A 20,689-nucleotide genomic window follows, 5' to 3' on the forward strand; every position below is an offset into this window, starting at 1 on the left:
TTTATTCCAAATTGCTATTTTATTTTCTTTCCTTTTAGATATTTGTTATTTTATTTGAACGATCGAGTTGAAGAAGCTATTCGAAAATGATTTTATTTATTACAAAATGAAACTATCTCTTCTGTATTATATTTAAAATGACAATAGTAAATTAATTTAAATAACTCGTTATTCTAAATTATTTTCTTATTTTATTCCAAATAAAAGTCTGATTCTTTTTATCACATCACTAATTAAGAAAAACAATATTCACAAATATTAATATAACAAACTACAATAATGAAAATATTTCTATTATGAATTAAATCCACTGAATTGCAAAATCATTTTCGTAAACTTCGCTTTAATCGAGCAAAAAACTAGGTCATGATAAGTATACTTGATATACGAGACGTACCGACTGTACATATAGTCCGACACGCTCGTTTGCCACGCACAAACCTAACTTCCTCTTGCTTAGTTACAAACTGCACGTACGAAAATTTATCTATTTACGTGTGTGCAGTCGCAATTCTTTTAACATTATGTAAATTTCTTTCGACGAAGGAGTAACGCTTTCATTGAAACGGAATTATTTTACAAGCTGCACGAAACGATGAACTGCGATGAACTGCATCCATTCAAATTTCCTTTCTCGCGTATTAAATCAAAAATTTACCACAATTCATATCTCGTAAAAGTTAAAATGAAAATTTTACTTTACTTATTAATTTTAACTGTATAGAACTGTATTTGATATACAATTAATTTGCTATGTAATTATACAAATTGCTGAAAGAAAACCTGTTCACTGCAGATGGTAACGAAGTGCATGTTAATATCACGCGGTGACATAAAAGGGTCAAGAGTTAATCGTTCTAATTGAAAAGTAAAATTGCGCTGAAAATTGAATGATCACCGCCAATTTCTCCTTCCATTATAATAATGTGAATTTATTATTACTATATTATTATATTCAGATTTTTAAATATTATATTATTATCGATTTGTTATAGTAATTTTATTATTATTATACTGTGTATATCATGCTAATATTAATAATAACAATTTTCTATATATCCAATGTATATAGAATAATTTTCTACTCTATATCAATGTATTTACAGTGTATTATCATAAATTATAAATATTTTATACATAAATTTTGTCGGTTTGATTTATCAACAAAAATTCGCTGACTTAATAAATATTTATAAATTTAAAAATTAGCTAAATCATAAGACACTTGCTTACCTCATCAACCGTAATGTGATCTCCACTGTCTTCGAGGCATTTCGAGTAATGAGGGGCACCTGAAACAAATTTTTCAGGTGAAAGAATGTTAATATCAACGAAATATAAAAAAAAAAACCATCACTTCCATATCCACAATAAATTTTATAAACGAATGAAACAATTTAATGATTTTTTTTAAGCACAAGGCTAGGTTAGTGGAGTTTTATGGGAAAGCTTTCATCCGTTATTAAAATTTATTACTCTTATATTGCTCTTATATTGGTAAGAAAAAAAATACCATAATTAGATTTTCATTTATGGTTTAGGTTACATGCACAAGCGCAATTTAAGTTATAAGGGCAATAAGTTTCTAAGATGTCAAAATATGGAGTATATTTTGTAATTATCGAGATAAATTTCCAACCTCGAACAAAAGCTTTTAATTTGGAAAATTACTATCACTCGTAGTATCGCTTGTTACGTTGAATCGTGCAGCAGTTGAATATTTCCGGCCATCGCTTTTCTCGTTATTCCATTTAAACGTTTTATTTAAAGCAGCGAGATAGCTGCTTACGCATAGTAGCCTTTTATGGATAACAACGTTGTTTAAGGTGTGCACGGAAAGTCAGTAATTTACGTATGCTGAAGTTGAGAATCGTGTTAAGTCTCAAAGTCTCATACATTGAAATTTTACACCTTATACTCCTCACTCTGACAGAATACCTGAATGGAATACGTTGAAAAAGTAAATTACATATTTTGCTTTACACAAAAAGAAAAGAGAACAAAATAGTCGTCGATCAAATTATACTCAAGTCAGTAAGTCATAACAATGAAAACGAGAAAAGGATGTGATAACGTTCGAATAAAGAACAGACGTCATCTGAGAATTATTAGACTGTTGAGTTTTACTCATTTACAGGAAATTAAAAATTTTGAAGACACGATAAAGCGAGCGAAATAAATCTCTACTTTGGCTCTCTTTCTTTAACCATGTTCATAAAGATTGAAATTATGTCAATGAACATATATATATATATATATATCATTGGTGTTAAATTTCGCAAATTTCGTACAGGTTTCGAATTGTGTGCCATTTGAGGCTTATTTTTATATCGTGTTTTATATCGTTCGAGGCACATTGGAAAACAGATGAAAGACCATTTAAATCGGGAAGAGATTCAAGATAAAGAATCTCTTCAGCACTTTGTTGTAATTGTTACTTTGCGTAATCGTTACGTGCGGAGCGTTGAATATCCAATTTAGAAAGCTCCGTTTAAAAATATAACGCGTTGAACAAGTGGGTCAAGCAGAGAAATTAAGACGATAACAGGTTACAGGGAAGAGAGGAAAGTAGAGAAAACACTGTTCTCGTAATACACGTAAGAATTCTATATGCGAACACGTGTTATATTAATTAATATCTCGAATAACATTAGGACATTTAAAGAGGGGTCGAGTGCAAAATCTTTACGCGGAATCTTCGCCCGTGAACTGGGGCAAGCATGATTAAATGAAAGTTTAATTTCCACAAGCTAGGTTAACCTCCGTTTAACAATTCGTCGTCGTTATTCTGTCTTGCTTTTGAATTTTCCTTTATATTTGTCCACGATCCCATGAGATGACCGAGTGAAACGACCACCACCGCTGGCTTCGCTCGTTTAACCTACCACTAACCTTTGCAATTGTACCCTCCAAAATCCTCACGCTTCGATAAATATCAGCGGCTGAACTCGCTCACTCCTAACAGTTTATTAACATTTTGCTATACTAAATTCAGCGAGCGACATGTTACATTTTTTAGATACTGATTCTTTTTCAAATGTTACAAGCAAACTGTTGCATCTAATTCGGTACGTACGTACAGTCAGAAATCTTACAAGTACTGTATCTGTATGATAAAAATAGTACAATAAATATAAATTTAATATTATAAATACATTATACGCAGTAAATAAAGTATTACAAATGTAAATTGCACAACATAAAAGTATAAATTATACGACACAATATACAATATAATTAAGCACAAATGTAACAAACATAAAACATAAAAATGTAAATACAACAAATATAACATTTTCGATATGTAGAAACAGTATAGAATTCCGTAGAAATTTGACCCCATTTTAATTTGTCGTTGAAAACGTGTTTCATAGTGAAACGAGTTTTCCATCACTCTGTGTTCGCGTCGATTTGTATATCCGTCATTCTCATTGTAAATTAACCGTGACATAACTTTCGTACAAAATTGTCTGAAGAATCAAAAATGTTTCAATTTCTCATGCGCATTTTAAGTTGAATTTTTAATGCATTCTCAATTTGTCATATGCTTCTCGTTCAGCATTAAACTTTTATACTTTTGACAATTTAGCGGTCATTCAATAAGTTATCATTTTTAAACAACAGCGTATAGATACTCCAATCTCTACCAGTTTAACTCACTGTTAAAATTCAATTTATACACTAAATAAATAGCAGACGAAAAGCAGGTTAAATTCTTTTTTTTTTTTTTATTTTTTGAAAGTTATTTATATCATTCTATCTTTTAAAATGCAAATTATAAAAAAATAAAATGTAAAATATATCGCTTGAAATAACTGTTCGTACAAACAGAACAGAGCCATTTAACAACTTGCGGTTAGATGAACGATATACTCTGTGGTATCAATGATTCACTCATTCACGATGTACATACGTACAACGGAGGAGAAATTGATTATTTATTACAAAGCACATAAGATCCTTGTCAGAGTTGTTTACATGAAACGAGAAGCCAATCGATGGATAAACGATAGAAAGATAATACGTTTGTTTTAAATAACTCCGAAAGAAAAGTTACACGCAAACAGTAACCTGGTATCGTGCATTACGGTGCTTACGACAAACTTTTCAATCGAAATTTCATGAAAAATTAAGGTGTCGTGAAAAGCACGTGTCGATTAAGCGCGATAAATCTGCGTGTGATCGCCGTTCCAGATAGAAACGTTTATTTATAGAAGAACTAATTTTAATCAATATCGCCGATTAACCTTATGGTAACGCTATGAAAACATGGGGTTAGTTACGTTTAAACATCGAAGGGCGAAAAACCGTTTTCCTTTTTTAATGAACTGGAAAGATCAAGATCTTCGTTAAACGAATGGCAGTGCAAAAAGCACTCTTTATCCCACATGCGATCACTTTACGCTTGTTTTGCTTGGATCAATCGATCCTGCAACTGATTCGACTGTTCAACACCGCGCGACACAACGTTATTTTGAAAAGTACGTATTTGTTATGCTTTCCGTTTGCTATAGTTACTATAGAGTTATTTTCATCTTTTTATTTATTCCTACATAGCAAACAAGTACATATCGAATTTTATTAAAATATAGGTTTCAATTTGCTAAAATAAAATTTCATAATTCTTTCGAATTGTGTGCCGATATATTTGTTAAAATTTCTTCATTTCACTTGTCCAATAAATGAAAAATTTAAAAGCAACTGTATTATATATATAAATTATTACTAACGTTATAATATTACAAATGTTTATAACGTTTAGTAATATTATAATCGAATTACAAACTACATAAATTATAATATGTAGATAACATAATTTATAACACATAATAGATAATGGATAAATTATGATATACAGATAGATAGATAATGGATAAATTATGACATATATGAGCGAAATTGTAACAAACATTCGGTAATACTACGATTAATCCCGCTGTACCTTACGTAAATATAATTTTATTTTATTTTATATAAAATTTACGATCATACGAAATTATTTAATATTCAGCACTGAATTACAAAGCTGAATATTACCGAGATAAGTTAACATGTATAAAAGATATTAAATATCCGACCGTTGATAAAAATTTCTTACGAACAGGGACTTACATTCTTCTGTACATGTGCGGACATGAAAACGCTCTACTTCGTACACATTACGCGAAATTATAAATTAAATCGAACGTTAGCTGTCCTCCGGTGTGTTACAAGAAAACCCGAAGAGAGAATAACCGATACTTGCTTTAATGAAATTCGAATCGATTATCAATTACGTTTACTCAACGTCGATCACCGAGCCTCCTCGTCCTGCGTACGCTTTCGAAGTTCAATTAACTTTGCAAATGTTCGGAACTTAGTGACAGTTTTCGATCGGCAGCAAAGAGAACGCGAGTCCCTGATCGTCGTGCGCCACGACGTTTATCAATGTCTACACATTTTCAGTGATGATTAGCCACGGTTAGATAGCCACTGTGCGCTGAGACTTACCCCGGAAGTCAACCTTCACAACCTTGTCCCCTTTAAATTTCAATCCTTGAAAGTTCTTGACGATAACGACGAGCGCCATCCTGCGTTTCGATTGTCTCTTAAATTCGCGACCCGCGGCTGTGGATTTACCGTTCGTTAAGCTCGTGTGCTGCGCTACGCCGCATGTTCCGTCCCTCCGTTACCTTCTTCGATCATGCTCCGGTGTACGCACGACGGGCAAAGCGACGAGGGCTCGAGAGAAAACGGACTAATCGAAACTGTTCCGTGTTCCGCGTGAATTCGATTCGCACAAACCTCGACCGCAAAAGCTCGCGTTCAGTCAGCTGCAAACGGCATTGCAAAACGCGCCAAAGGCCGACGCATATATCACGGTGACCGGTGCGATGTCGCGATTAACGAGCCTAACGAGCGAGGCACGTACCCGGATCGAGCGGCTGGCGAATTCGGACTAGCTGCGGTGTTCGCGCCCCCGAGTCCTGTACGTCCTACAGTCCTACCGGACCTACCCGTTCTGCCATCCTGGAGAACCAGCGCACGCGCCGTTTCTTCTACTACTATACTTGCCCTAGTACACACAAACACACACACAACACACACACACACACACGTGCATAGTACGTCACGCGTCATCAGCGCAGTTATTCGCCGCGACGCAACGCGACGCTTCTCCCCCTGCGCTATACCATCCCGATTCCTCGGCATTCGGTTGCCGCGTACTCAGCGACGCATACCGGCGTGTCCTCCTGTTTGCTGTTCATTCTTACCGGCATGTCCTCGCGAATTGCCGGGATACTCGGCATACGTGTTGTATCAACAGAAGCCGACCAGTCTATCCATTTACAGGCATTTGTCAGCCTGTTTCACGTTTCTCCTTCGCGCGCAGGTAACAGTCGTCTCAACGATCGCACGCGTGCGTTTTACTTTCACTCGGGGGCTGAAAAATTCTACTACGAAAATCATCAAACGGATGATACAAACGTCTTTCGTACATGCATGTCTTTCGTAGCGATTCTGTCGATATGTACGAGTAACATAAATTAAACTTTTTCCCGTACGTTTTGTGTTATTAAAGACAAGACAGAAATATAGGATATTTAACAGATTCAAATAGTGAGGGAATTTTGTGACAAACGATGGACAGAAACAAAAGAAACGAGTTTAATAATTGTTTGATATTAATATTAAGATAGCCATTCTTTGAAGTAAAGATTTATATAGGTTTTTAATCTTTTGGCTTGGTTCTTCCGCAATACATACTAAATTTCCTCAACAATTTTCTATAAATTGGGGACGTGACTAATTTTTCTAAAACACGAATTTTTTTTTGCAATTATTATTGTATTATTGTTTTACTGCTTTCGCGTTATCACGTCGCATACGTGTTAAATTTGTTCGTCAATCGTTTCAATATACTTTTCACTATTTCATTTTCCAATATAATAAATTTTATTTCCACCTTACCGTAGTAACCAACGCCTTCCCATGGGTCGACGACTCGCAAGTTGTTGCTCCTTTCATGAATCATGATGCTAGTAGTAAAGGCCATCAGGTCTGTTCGCCATTTCTTATTCGTATAAAATATGTTTCTCTGCAAATTGCAAGCTTATGCTCTTGCTTTAACCAAGATTTCTGTCGCAATTTTCGTCGTTTCAGATGTTCACAATTCTTTAAAAAACGTCGAACACTCCCAACATTTGTGCACAACGCTGTTTCTGCAATTTTTCTCACAATCAAGCTTGAATTTAACGCTGGCACGTTTATCCCGAGTTGTTAAACACTGCGATCGTCCACAACTTTTCCTTTTTCCATAATTATCGAGATCTTTTAATAAATTCATTATTACTTTACTACTTCTATGAACTAATGCGTATTTAATTGACTGTACTTCGTTACATTTTCGACGGCTTCTGTACGACTGAGGACGAAAATATTCTAGACTCGTGCGAACTTGTTCGCCCCGCGGCTGCGGACAATATTTACATTTTCGTCTCTATAATTCTGAGAAATTGCCTGTCCCGGTAATAATATTTGTACGACGCTACACGTATGTACATCGACGTATGCCAAATATCCCAAATATTTCAAATATTTAAAATTGCCAGATATTTCAAAACTGATGTAACAATCTGCGCATTCTCTCTAATTTACAACACATAATACAAGAAAATAATATAGAAAATAATGTATTATCTTTTTCTATATACAATATAGAATATACAGAATATTATTCTATTCTAAATAGTATAAAATTCGAAAAAAAAAAAAAAATAGCACCATGTTGTAATTAAAGGACAAATTTTATGATCACTTTCATAACGTGAAAAAATAAGATTTTTATTGAAAACATTTTACCTGTCACAAACAAAATATTGCGTTATTACCATAACTTGAATGTTGAATTCTATATTTTTATAATATCTTATAATATTCCGCCCCAGGTTAAGTTTCTAATGATATAAAAACATTTAATTCGCGTAAATAATAATTGGTGTTATTAAATCGTGTGTAATACATGAAAATTCTCAACTTACTTGTTAGTAATTAACACGATATGGTTTTATAATTTTTATAGTTTTATAAATTGTGTGCATGTTGTACCATTATATAACTCCGCCCAAAATTGATAATGATTTCATGTGCTCCGTAACAGAATCCAGACCAGTTCTTGCTACATCGAAGTTCTTGTAAATAAGATATAGTATTCCGAAGTAAAACAGATAGACAGCAATTATGTGAATGACGTATAATCTGTGAACACAATGCGCGAATCGCGGTAAAGCGAAATGTTCATTTCGTGAAACATTTTTAATGAAAGATCGATAACTCTTCAAAAAATATTTACATACGAATCATTATTCACGTAAAAATATTTATATATAAATATATTATATGTATTATATATATAATTATATATAAATATATTATATTTATATTATATTTATATTTACATATAAATATATGTTATATTTATATTATATTTATATTTATAAATATATATTATATTTATATATCCCAAAAGTTTGGAAGTAATAGCACTTCAAACTAGCAATGTGAATACGTTAAAAATACGCAAAATATCGGACACAAGTCGCGAACAAGTCTTGAAAATATATTCGAGACTAGGAATTCCTGAAATCTCAGAACTTTGAGAATCCGAAGAACGTAGCTTTATTGAACACGCCCATGGTTTCCACATGTTTTACTTCTGTGGCATTTTGCTATTCCACGATATAGAGTAATAAATTTGTTATATAAAAGATACGATATTCAATTTAAAGCTGGTGTCTCGGAGTCTCGAAATTCTCGGGAATCCTGATATTTTCGCGAGTCTCGAAATATCTTTCCGGATACCTTCTCAATCCCGGCCCGATATTTTCAAATTTCTCGCATATTTCTGAAATACGTACACTGCTTGGTGTCTCCTGGCTTTCGGCAAGGTGGATAAATTCTCTTTCATGCAATACTGACGTGCACCGAGAATGCAAGTTTTTATGTACGTAGCGTCGTCGATTGACAAGAAATCAATCGGAAAAATCTTTTTGTCCTCGGCGCTCATTTCGCCCCACATTATTAACAAGTTCGTGTTATGGAAAACCCATTCCCTTGTAGTGAAATACTGTAAAACCTCGAGTCCAACGGAAATACGGTTTTGAAGGCGAACCATACTGGAAAAAAGAAAAAAAAAAGAATACCGCGACATGAAAAATTGAAATCGGCAAGATTGGATGGAATTGGAAAGGAATTGGCTTACAATCTTTTTTGCCGAAATATCAACATAAGGAAATCGATGAAATAAGCCGGTACAATGTGGAAGAAGAAAACGATCAGGTTGTGCACGAGTTTGCTGTCGTGTATGTCACCGGATGGATACCAAATTTGTCCTTCGAAAGGATACTGATACGCGATCTTTTTCCCTTTTCCCAATACTTCTCCCCAAGTGATAGGTAACACGCCACTTTGCGTAATATTGAACACTGGCATACTTGCATGTCTAACAATGAACAAATAATAGTTGTATAAACCAAAGTGCACAGACTCGATTATTCGAATTATAGAAATAATCAGAAGTACACCACCTGGTCATTAAATTGGGATCGCTCACAAATTTTTTTCAACATCTTGCAAAATTTTAGTAAATTTTGAATGTTCGGAATGCAGTTCAATAATAAAGTTTATTAACTATTAAACCATATGCATATGCACTGTACAAGTATATGCAGTACTGCACTGGATACACTCATAGTTCGCGTTTCTGCTCTTCGACATTAACTGTTCTTTATGAGTAATAATTCTGTTGCAATAAATACACTCACAACACTCGTAATAAATTGTCAATTGATACGTAGTGATTAACAAAATTTTCGATTACACTTTGAAAATTGTAACTGATCCTGATTTAATGATCAAAGACTGTAGACCACTTTCTACGATACGCAGACCTCTATTTAAATTCCACTTAATAACGTTTATAGAGATATAAAAATGCATAAACATATAAAAATGTAAAATGAACATCAACCCCATGATCAATTGCTCCTTATTAGGAGCAATTGATCATGAGAGAATAGCTTACTTCACCGTAGCTGTCCTATGACCAATTGCAATTAAAGCATTAATAGCAAGATCGACGGGTATTACTTCGGCATGATAGCGTCCATTACAGAGCATAGATCTTATCACGCCTTTGCCTGCACCCACCATAAGGCCCACAGGTCCATTTAGATTATCCACCCAACCGGGTAATGGTTCTGCCAAAGCTGGAGTTACTGTACATAGGACAATGCAATTTCATACGAAATCCGTATTTTAGCTTAAGCCTATAAATATGTACAACATATGTAGATTAACAACATACGTATATAACTAGACAACGCTATGAAATGAAAGATGAAGAAAGATATAGAATGAAACCTTTCGTTACAGTTTCGTAATTGCTTAACGTAACGTGATACTTTATGAAAATGTTGTATCGCAATGTAATACTTATTGGAAAAACGTATAAATTTCGAGCGGCAGTCAACGTGTTAAATAAGCGATCAGCTGAAAATAAAAATATATATCACAATCGTATCGATTACTTTCGTTTCTTTCGTTTCTTTTTATAAAAATAGGGGAGGGAGTAGATATCCTTTACTGCAGTATGCATTTGTACAACACCTCACATTTTTCTGGAAATGCTTGCTTTCGAAAAATAATTATTTGCCGATGAAATTGTTATGTTTTTACCTATCGATGGTCTGGCAATGCTGCACGGTAAATTCGGATATTCATCTGCTATCAGCTTTTCGGACAATCTCTTTGAAAACGTGTAAGTATTCGGATGAAGATCCAAGATCCTGTATTCGATAAAATCGGATTAGTATTGGATTAGTATTGGATAACCAAATAAAGTAGCTTGAGAATATAGGAATTCAAAGTATAGCAATAATAATAATAATAAATTAGAATTTTCATAGACAGGTAACAGTGTAAGATCGCGAGAAAATTATCTACAATATGAACATGAATTACTTAGGTGTGATAAGATCGATGGTACTTTCATCCAGCCATTGAACCAGTCTCATAACATCGTGAGGATCAGCTGATGGTTTGTAGACATTCTCGTCGAGTTCTTCTTTATCAGCGTAACAGAAGGCTGTGCTCAGGTGCACAAATGCCTTCAGCTTTTTCATCTTTTTGCTTAATTCTATAACTCTTTTCGTTCCAATCTTAAATGGGCATTATTCATAAAATAATAGGGAAATAAGTTAGAAAGAAATGTGTAAGATAGCACGAAATCTTTTAACTAATAGTCCCAATCGTAGACGACAGTGTTAATAAAATAAGGGAAAAAAAAGGCAAGAAATCTTTTAATTAATTAATAAATTCGAGAAATTTACCGTATTCATGTCAATAGCGTCTTTTAACTTAGATTCTAATCTTAGGGTTGCAGCACAATGGAATATTATGTCAGTTTCATTGATCAATATATCGAGTTGCTCGTCAGTCAGTCCTAAATTCTTCATACCAACATCCCCGCTCAAGGCTTTAACTTTCTTCAGCATTTCAGGCTTTTGTTTTCGTATTCTTTGGAACATCTGTTCAACATTATTTCAAGTTTCATTAAATCAGTAATCGCAAAGGTTGTTATTAATAGTTTTCGATATTTAATTTCAGTGCTCTCCATTTAGTTGCTTCGTAATCAATGTGAAAGTGACAAATAAAAAATTCGACACGTAACTCAATAATTGGACTGGGGATTTTTATATACTCGTGGAAAATTTAAGAGATGCAAAATTGTATGGGATACGTATGATACGAAAAATATACAAAATATTCAAATATTATAATATTTTGTAAAACCTAAAATAATTTTCTACTTTTTTTTTAATCACGTTCTCAAAAATCTTTTATAATTTATAAAAATCCGCATAAAAATCCAATTAGCTTTGATCAATTGCAAACAGTCAGGGAAAGAGAGGGAGTGGAAAAGTTTTAAAATACACAAAAGAGTTCATACTTACAGGCAATTTAAACATTTCGTCGACCCGTATTTCAGGAGTACGACCTCTTTTCGGCCGTATCAAAATAAAAATCTTATTTAAATCGCTGCAGCTATAAAGTAATTTCTCAATGAGAACTTTTCCCATAAAACCGGTTCCTCCAGTTACAAAAATGATTTTCCCCTTATAAAAAGATTGTATCTCGGTTAATTCGCTCATTTTTTTTAAATCTGAAACAAACAATTACGAAAGACTGTACATAACCATATTTTCTTTCAGCTTGCGCAAAATCTGCAATACCGAAAATTTATTAGCAATTATTAACAATTATTATTCTATGCGCAACATCGATATTATTTCTTTTGTTTTTAATGAATTAATCAATTTTAATTAAGAGAGAAAATAAGATGAGATCAAAATATGTATACTTGTATGGATATAAATTTTGTTTTCTATAATTGAAAATTTCTTTTTGGTTATCGTCATAAGTACAGATTATAATAATCTATCCGCTGCAAACATTATTGTTTGTTTTTAAATGTCGAAATCGAATTGGAGTCACAAACTGTGGTCTTCGTAATGTTCCTTATTTCACACATTTCTTTCCTTTCACTTACATGTATGTATTACGTTTGAACATCATCACTTTAACTAAAGTTTTGATCTACAAAAAGTATGAGGACGAAAATCAATAAAAAAGCATGGTTGAAAGACACTAAAATCGATTCAAAAAAGAAGTTCTAACGTGTATTAGCAATCAGTTGAGTACAAACACGTCTCAATTCAAATATAGATTTTATAAAATTAAAGGTAATATAATTTTTCGCAATACATGGTACTTTTTTATATCGAGCTATGTTAATGAATCGAAAAATATATCATTTCACTTTAAAAAGTGGAAATGACCCTAGCTCTACGCGTTCATCTACAAAAAAAAAAAAACTACTTAAACCAAATTGTAATCCTTTTTACTTTTTATTTAAGTTATTTATTTGTGTAACAGATAGTTTAAGAATTTGCATTCATAAATTGAAGCCGGTTGTTCTGTATATACTTCAGTGAATGACATACTTTTTCTTACGCAGGCAACTTATTCGTTAAGAATCATTTACTTTTACAAATTATTTGCAAATAACGGCTGTGATTTTCGCCAGTATTGCATTTATTTAACCCATACATTCTAAAATAGAAGAAATATGTTTAACAGATTTGCGACTGCATCCTTTCCTTTTTCACTGTTTACTATTTCTCCATTTTTCATTCAGTCAATTTCTTCATCGAACTTTCTGAATTCTGTTTTTGCCGTAAATGTTTCATAACTGCGCATTCATTTATCTGTGAATCTCGGCAAAATCAGTCACTGTCTGATATTTCAACGAAGTCCAAAGAGAAAACAAAACTGAACTAGTCTTTCTAATGAATTGGCACTTTCGACGTATCGGTACACAATTCATTTTTGCCAGATCATGACAATTACTGACTTTAGTTCATAATTACATAACATTTTAAAAACACTTTAAAAGCTCACTGGATTTTAGAAAAGCTCTGACAAAAACACTATATTTCACTATATAAGATGCTATTTCTTGGGAAAGACATAATGAAATACATAATAAAATAAAAAAATCCAGCTATGCTTAGACGATGCCACAAATATACCTAACATTGCCCTAACGTTAAATCTTTAAGCATTAACTGGTTAACTGTATACTAAAAGTAAACGTCAATTATGCTAACAACTCGTCATGTACTTGACAGTGAAAGTATTTTTCGAGACGTGGTAAAATTTCTTTCTCTAACTGAATATTTAACTGTTTCTACAAACGTATAGTCTCCCGTATTATGGTACTGTGGTACGATGACATAATAATATTATGACATGCTAATATTACAATCTCTTGTATTATGCGAGAATTCTTTTCTCTAGAAAGTAACGACGTTAATCAGACCATAAATCATTCTTTATTTCATACATATGCATATTGTTTCTTGCATTCAAACTACATTCCGTGTATAAATAGCGATATATTTAATCTAATGTGGTTTAATCCATCGATCTTAAACGAAAACACAACAAATATTTCGATAACACGATGATAAGTTTTATAACAATGTTTTCTCGATTAAGAAGATTGTTATTTTAATGATAGACGTCCATAAGAATGAGGTGAAATTACGCAGTTTCATCAGGAAGTGAATGGTCCGGTGATTCGGTAGCATTAAATGTGGCAACACTGAACAAGTTTCACTTTCTTAGGACCTTTCGACAGCATTCAATATAAAATTTGAAATTACAAACTGTGTTCGAACGTGTATAAAACATTTTCTAACACATTTCACTTTTATGTAATACAAGTCGATTTAATCGAGATAAATTTGCCATTGCAACCGTGACAAAAGAACAAATTGCTTACATGTCTACTTTTTCACACTTCCTATAAAATAGCATGTTCAAAAAAGTGTGTTCATAATTCAGTCAACAATTTATTTAAATATTCTGACAAACAAAAAAAACGAACGTAATAAGTACTTAGATGTAATCAAGTTGACTTTTTACAAGAGGGAAGGGAAGTGTATCAAGCACAGCGTGTAATTTTCATTTTTTGCAGACTTTACATCTAGTAAATGCTTGTTTTTATGTATACTTATATAAATCATATAAATTATGTAAAATTATAGTAAAACCTATACGTACATCCTTATTATTGCGTATCATTGTTGATTTCAAAGATAAACTTGTGAAAAACTTGAATTATATAAAGCGGATTCGTTTATTCTTCGAAAGGTCAAAGTTGATCGAAGATCGTTTTAACTTTTAAAAAGGAATTGTAAAGAATTTCGTTCATTGTAATTAATTATAAAAACATAACGATAATTCGTATGAGTGAAATGATATAATTAAACTGCGGATTTTTATGCAAATTCATATTTTTGAAATATTAATTTAGAAAACAGAATTCTGACAAAAAATTACGTTATGTCAAGAAAACTCTATTAAACAATATTATTTTATATTAATATAATTTTGAATATTTTATGTTTCTTTCATATTATGTGCAATTCCACACTGTTTATGTAGATACTATGAAATTCGTTTCTAGATAACATCACAAGCACAATATATGAGCAAACATAATTTATTAGCATACAGAAATAATGATCTTAAATAAACGTTTCCACTTATGTAAAAAGTATGCATCAAATTTTGTAAAATATTATCATTGCATGTTAAATTGAAAAAAAAAATTATTTACGAATTCTTCAAAGATACATAATTATAGATAATGTAATACATTTACTTAAATTAACAATTATATCGACGAAAAATCAGTATAATTAACCAAATTGAAAAAATAATATTTTGTTTTTCTATCTAATCTTTGTCAACATTCTCGAATAAATTTTTCCTCTATTTTCTTCTCTCTGTTGCTTTAATTTTTAATTTTTTTTTCTTTATAAACTAATGCTGTTATTAGTAAAACTAATGCTGTACTCTCTAATTGTAAGAATTTGGAATACAAATATACAAAACATCAAAAATAATAACTAAAATATATAATCTTTTTAATATCAAAATATTAATAGCTATTTTAAATAACATTAATATCATATTAATATGCTATAATAATGATTTTTAACATTTATTTATAATTTATTATTCACTCATCCCTAAATTTAATTGTACTATTACCAAGAAGTATTACATTTGATTCATTATAATAGTTCATTGTAACAACAACGGAAAAAGTTCTTAGACTGGCAACAATAAAATAATGACATGAAAATAAAATAAAACAAAAATACTTACTTAGCAAGATTAATCCGATAAAAGCAAATCAAGTTCCTTTAAAGATATTTGAATATACTAAATAGGAAGGAGAATCGAAAATGCAACACGAGTTCGAACTAAATGAAAACAGAAGGAACAGTCGTGAACCACTGTGTTGGAACACACTGAGTTTCATCGTAAATGGAGTTGATAGTCATGGCAGAAGTAACATCTCCCCACCTATCTGCAGCTACCTTAAGTTATACTTTTTCTTTACATTCTTCTTACAGTATCTGTATCACACCAAGCATCCAATTATAAAGAAACGTGTATCTCCTTCTCCTTTTTTTCATTGTAAAGTCCCTGCAATAGTTTTTACGATATTTGATTTTAAAAAATTATACTTCAGTATCATTGTACATGGAAGGAGGAATTTGAGATCAACATAATTTAACATCGATCGAATTTGAGATTAATTAAACTTGAGACTGATGTAAAATTATTAATATATTTTTTAAATCAATTTTAGTAACTTCAAATACGTGCAATTTTATGTAATCCTCTATAAATATTCTCCTAATATCCTAATATCTACATACATATGATAATAATTTGGATAATAATAAAAAGTACCTTTTAAAAGGAAAGTAAAAAATTGAGAACATATTCGAACATATTATTATATTTCCAAGAAAGATGTTAAACATTTTGTTATATAATAAAATTTTATGGAAAAATTATAAAAGTATGGTTATTTATTATTAATTAATTAAATTAACAATAAATGTAATTCCAAGTGTAATTATTTGTGTAAAAATAATGATATGATCGATATAGTTTCAGTACAAAAAAATTTGAATACAATTTAAAATACATTAAATTGTATCTGTCCCTTTCACCTTAAAGGTATTTCCTTGGTTGTTTTTGCAACAAGTATGTTAAAAATTTGCATTACGCAAGATATTACGTAAAGTCAATGCACATTATAGTTCATCGACATTGCTCTTTCAGAAAATTTTACTCTTCCTTTCCCCTTTCTCAATAAATATTCGGTAAACACTTTATCTTTATCCGAGATAAATAAACAAATTATTCTATTGAGCAGTTTTAATAAATCAAAATCATTTTTAAAAGTTAAATTTTCGAAATATGATAAATGTTTCAAAACATTTTAATGTATATAAATGAAAATTATTGTTAAGTTTATTTGGTTAATTTTATATCGGTTAGAAAATATAAACATTATTGTTTAAGATAAAAGTAAAAATAAAAAACTACGAGATATCTCGTATAATATATATTTCTTTGCAACTTTAATACATTTTGCAGAATAGGAAACTAGCTCTTTTAAATGCAGTACGTTTATCATAGACGAGGTACTTAATGTGACGTTTCAGTAGCAAACAATGTGAACAATTCAACAGCGTTTCAATAAATTGTTATAAAAAAGAAAAATGTCTTCGCATACTGAACCGATTGTCGAAGAATTAGCTAAGGACTATACAAATTATTTAAAAGTAGATTTATCTACTCACGTATGTACTGTTCATAACCTCAATGTATAAACCTCAAATATTATCAAGAAATATTTTCTTATATCTTGTAAAGTAAGACATGCGATAAAAATGTAATGTTACATTTCAGATGAAGATTTTCTATGATACGATCGAAGATGTAATGATGCGTTTAGAAGAATTTCAATCAATTATTGAAATGGTTAGAGACCAAAAACACAACTAATGATAAATTTTCAACAAAAATAATATATACTTTGTGTTATATATATACGTATTTTGTGTTAAAAGGTTCAAGCTGAAAATAGCCAATGTATTGATCAACATATTCCAAAATTACAAGATATGCAACAAGAAATCACAAATCTTAACAAACGAGTAGATGCTTTAGAACATGTTATAGCAATGATTAATGTAAATCTAACAACATTAGAAGCTGCTGTTGATAATGCAGAAGCTGAACTAGGAATATCTGATAGACTATTTGGGATGTTAAATCGTTTATCTTTTTTTGTAAGTCATTCTTATTTTTATAATGTTGATAACATATTTGAACTATGATATATACGTACATATTTCAGAAGAAAACTCAAGAACCTGTGGTATCAAATAAATCGTCAGTGTATGAACCTCCAACGATTTACAGAACTAATGACTACTTTAAGAGTGAATAATAAATAATTTCCATGAGAAATAATAGATTTGTCAATTATTTTCGTACATTAATATATGGTACACATTGAAGAAATATTTAAGAGGTGTGTAATATGAATTTCATATATTTCTACTGTAGATATAAAATAAATATATTTTAGTACATGTTTATCAACAATTCTTTTCAGAGCTGACATAAAATGTTATAAACTGAATAAATAAATGAATCGAATAAAACAATAGGTTCAATTTATATTGACTGAATAATATTAAAAAACTTATGATCCTAAAATAGTTACCATTGTTTGAATTTAATATATTTTACTAATTTTGTAATACTGAAAAATTACATGATTCATTGTCCGATCATCAACATGCTGCAAGGGTACAAGTCCTTAATTGTGCTTTCTTTTCACCTAATAAACAACTTCCACCTATACAATGTCTCCATCTTGTTAATTTTCCTATACCACAAGTAACACTACAGCTTGACCAGTTTCCCCATTGATCCCATATTTTTGGCCCTTGGCGATTCAGTCTACCTATCATTAAAATATTTCATTTTCAAATAAAAATATTCATATAAAATTACTGTTAAAATTACTATAAATATAACATTTATATTTTTGACATATTTTGCATTACCTTTCATAAAAAGTTTCAAAAATAATATTTTATAAAAACAAACATTATATATCCAAAAAGTTACATTTATCGAATAACAATAAAAATAGTAAATTTTTTATTGGCTATACCTCTTTGTTCACTTTTTCCCTCTTCATCGTTATCGTTATTTGTAATAGCGGATCTTTGCGCTGTACGATGCAAATTTTCCTTTTGTGCGGGAAGTGATTGTTTATCAGGTATTAATACAGTATTACTTAAATTACTTTCAAACTGAAAAATTGGTAAACATTCCACAAAAATAAATATAATTATAAATGATTTAACAAACGATTTTATCAAATTATATAACATAATTTACATTGCTGCTTTATGAATTTCACGCAATACTTTTTACTGACTGAAATTATCTATCAATGAACGAAATACTTTGATAATCTTGTTTAAACTATTCCAATAATTAAAAAACATATGAGAAAATGAAGTAATATTAGAGAATAAAATTCAATATGAAATTTTCGGAAAAAAAGTTTCATTTCAATTCAATCTAAAGTTGAAGTCCAAATTTTATGTTCGTCCTTTCCTATAAATCTAAAATATGACAATAGATGTTCTCTTTTTAATTTTATTATTTCGTTTTAATACCAAGCCAGTGAAGAACATTTCTAGTATCACATTTTTTTAATTGACATGGTTTTATTTGTGCTCTCTTCAACCCTTTTAAGCAATGTTCTGCTGAACAATGACGCCAACGAACTCGACGACCACTTCCGCATGTTACACTGCATGTACTCCAACTGCTCCAATCATCCCACAATTCATTATCTATAATATTTAAAAAATGATTTATCTTACTACCAACACTGACTTATTTTACTAACAAAAAAATAATAAATATGTTCTTTTAATTAAATATGTTTAAATATGTATTTTAGGTAAATGATTATTAACAAGAAAGTGTTGTTCACTTACTATTGTCAGTAAGATTTCCCATTTCCTTTAAGTTATTTTGTTCTTCTTCATGTGATTGTATACTTTTTATAGAATTTTCATAAAGTGGTTTATTTAAATAACTAAGTAATTTGCGCCGATGATTTGATGAAGTTTTACAGTAAAATCGAGTATGCCATTTTGATATTAATTGATCCAACTTGATCTAATGTAATATGTAAGTGAATATTTATTTCAAATCATATTAAAATGAATGGCAATATTTAAATAACTAACTTTGATACATTTATATTTTTCATTATTAAATCCGCAAAACCGTGGAATAATTTTCTTTTTAATGTTTATCCGAATTTTTGGTAAGGAATTTAATTCAGCAAAAAAAGGATTAACTTCTTGATTGTCTATACTAGTTTCATAAACTTAGTATTAATCCTCATAACCAGTATAATAATAAATGATTATAAAATATGCTTAAATATGAAACATGATATAATTTTAATATAAAATATTATATAAGAAGTGTTTCAATGTACCATTCATCAATTACATTAGCACTCAAAGGTTTTAAATTAAACAGTGGAGTATTTTTTTTCGATTTAGAGGCGTACAGTTTTCCAAATTTAACTCCAGTATCAGATGTTTCTGAAATAATACATGCTAATAATAACATAAGTAATAAACGCATATCATATTGATCTTTCTCCAAGTTTTATCAATGAAATCAGATTTACATATTAATAGGTTAAATTGGTTAGAAGTAATCTGTATAAATAATGAAATAAAGCACATTTTATTTGACAACTTCGCATCTGCAGCATATATGATATTTCTACTTACACACACATATATATATATATATATATATATATATATTTACAATAAAATAATTTATCAAGTATTTCTTATAACTTCATAAATATACAAATAGAAATCTGAAATAAAAGAATAAAAATCTAAATAAAAGTTTGGAAATAGCAATATATGCTATTATTACATGTTTAATATTATAAATATTAATTAATATTCAAAAGCTAAATGATGTAATGCGAATATATTCAAAGAAGTAAGTTTGCATAATAAAAATTTTATAATATATTAATTGATTTCACATTGTATCTGAATAATTTTTTTGTAATTACTTATCCATTTTGTAACTAGAAAATAGAGATAGAATTAAAAACTGTTCAAAAAAATAATACTTGTAA

At 30.4% G+C, this 20,689-nt stretch overlaps 6 protein-coding genes across 14 annotated transcripts in view; 1 reads left to right on the plus strand and 5 right to left on the minus strand.

Moving 5' to 3' along the window:
- Positions 1-6,022, minus strand: part of LOC122536045 (otoferlin-like) — a 34,803-nt gene extending 28,781 nt beyond the window's left edge. For 3 of the 5 annotated variants that reach the window (XM_043668074.1, XM_043668075.1, XM_043668073.1), the window contains exons 1-2: positions 5,491-6,021; positions 1,234-1,292 (exon numbers count right to left, since the gene is read on the minus strand). In XM_043668074.1, coding sequence (XP_043524009.1) covers positions 1,234-1,292; positions 5,491-5,569 — 138 coding nt within the window. In that variant the 5' untranslated portion in view covers positions 5,570-6,021. Of the gene's footprint in view, positions 1-1,233; positions 1,293-5,490 lie in introns of all 5 variants that reach the window. The other 2 variants (XM_043668072.1, XM_043668071.1) reach the window with 1 other exon arrangement.
- A 1,781-nt stretch (positions 6,023-7,803) lies between these two features.
- Positions 7,804-16,033, minus strand: LOC122536039 (putative fatty acyl-CoA reductase CG5065). Of its 2 annotated transcripts, XR_006308319.1 has the most exons (10): positions 15,781-16,033; positions 11,994-12,202; positions 11,370-11,567; positions 11,002-11,198; positions 10,717-10,826; positions 10,064-10,256; positions 9,242-9,481; positions 8,898-9,155; positions 8,022-8,238; positions 7,804-7,937 (listed from the first exon to the last, which is right to left on the minus strand). XR_006308319.1 is itself a non-coding variant. In XM_043668059.1 (9 exons), exons 2-9 carry the CDS (start codon positions 12,189-12,191, stop codon positions 8,091-8,093), a joined length of 1,542 nt encoding a protein of 513 aa, XP_043523994.1. In that variant the 5' UTR covers positions 12,192-12,202; positions 15,781-16,033; the 3' UTR covers positions 7,804-8,090. The 2 variants fall into 2 exon arrangements, 1 of the variants encoding a protein (XP_043523994.1); XM_043668059.1 differs by having other exon boundaries at positions 7,804-8,238.
- A 657-nt stretch (positions 16,034-16,690) lies between these two features.
- Positions 16,691-18,189, plus strand: LOC122536040 (biogenesis of lysosome-related organelles complex 1 subunit 4). Of its 3 annotated transcripts, XR_006308320.1 has the most exons (6): positions 16,694-16,793; positions 17,071-17,276; positions 17,386-17,457; positions 17,547-17,768; positions 17,837-18,013; positions 18,098-18,189. XR_006308320.1 is itself a non-coding variant. In XM_043668062.1 (5 exons), exons 2-5 carry the CDS (start codon positions 17,196-17,198, stop codon positions 17,927-17,929), a joined length of 465 nt encoding a protein of 154 aa, XP_043523997.1. In that variant the 5' UTR covers positions 16,691-16,793; positions 17,071-17,195; the 3' UTR covers positions 17,930-18,061. The 3 variants fall into 3 exon arrangements, 2 of the variants coding, with proteins under 2 accessions (XP_043523997.1, XP_043523996.1); XM_043668062.1 differs by lacking the exon at positions 18,098-18,189 and having other exon boundaries at positions 16,691-16,793; positions 17,840-18,061; XM_043668061.1 differs by lacking the exon at positions 18,098-18,189 and having other exon boundaries at positions 17,837-18,053.
- An 89-nt stretch (positions 18,190-18,278) lies between these two features.
- On the minus strand, positions 18,279-19,208 carry LOC122536041 (A disintegrin and metalloproteinase with thrombospondin motifs adt-2-like). 2 transcript variants are annotated; one of them, XM_043668064.1, is made up of 3 exons: positions 19,179-19,208; positions 18,665-18,806; positions 18,279-18,451 (listed from the first exon to the last, which is right to left on the minus strand). In XM_043668064.1, the coding sequence occupies exons 1-3, from the start codon at positions 19,194-19,196 to the stop codon at positions 18,279-18,281; spliced, it is 333 nt and encodes a 110-aa protein (XP_043523999.1). In that variant the 5' UTR covers positions 19,197-19,208. The 2 variants fall into 2 exon arrangements, with proteins under 2 accessions (XP_043523999.1, XP_043523998.1); XM_043668063.1 differs by lacking the exon at positions 19,179-19,208 and having other exon boundaries at positions 18,665-19,003.
- On the minus strand, positions 19,081-19,751 carry LOC122536042 (thrombospondin-2-like). The gene is made up of 2 exons (XM_043668065.1): positions 19,506-19,751; positions 19,081-19,358 (listed from the first exon to the last, which is right to left on the minus strand). Exons 1-2 carry the CDS (start codon positions 19,525-19,527, stop codon positions 19,162-19,164), a joined length of 219 nt encoding a protein of 72 aa, XP_043524000.1. The 5' UTR covers positions 19,528-19,751; the 3' UTR covers positions 19,081-19,161.
- LOC122536043 lies at positions 19,640-20,337 on the minus strand. Its single transcript, XM_043668066.1, has 3 exons — positions 20,018-20,337; positions 19,769-19,890; positions 19,640-19,689 (listed from the first exon to the last, which is right to left on the minus strand). Exons 1-3 carry the CDS (start codon positions 20,167-20,169, stop codon positions 19,640-19,642), a joined length of 324 nt encoding a protein of 107 aa, XP_043524001.1. The 5' UTR covers positions 20,170-20,337.
- Between the last annotated feature and the right edge of the window lie 352 nt (positions 20,338-20,689).

Source organism: Frieseomelitta varia, unplaced genomic scaffold (genome assembly GCF_011392965.1).
Source record: "Frieseomelitta varia isolate USP_RPSP 00005682 unplaced genomic scaffold, Fvar_1.2 scaffold_794, whole genome shotgun sequence".
Lineage (NCBI taxonomy): Eukaryota > Metazoa > Arthropoda > Insecta > Hymenoptera > Apidae > Frieseomelitta > Frieseomelitta varia.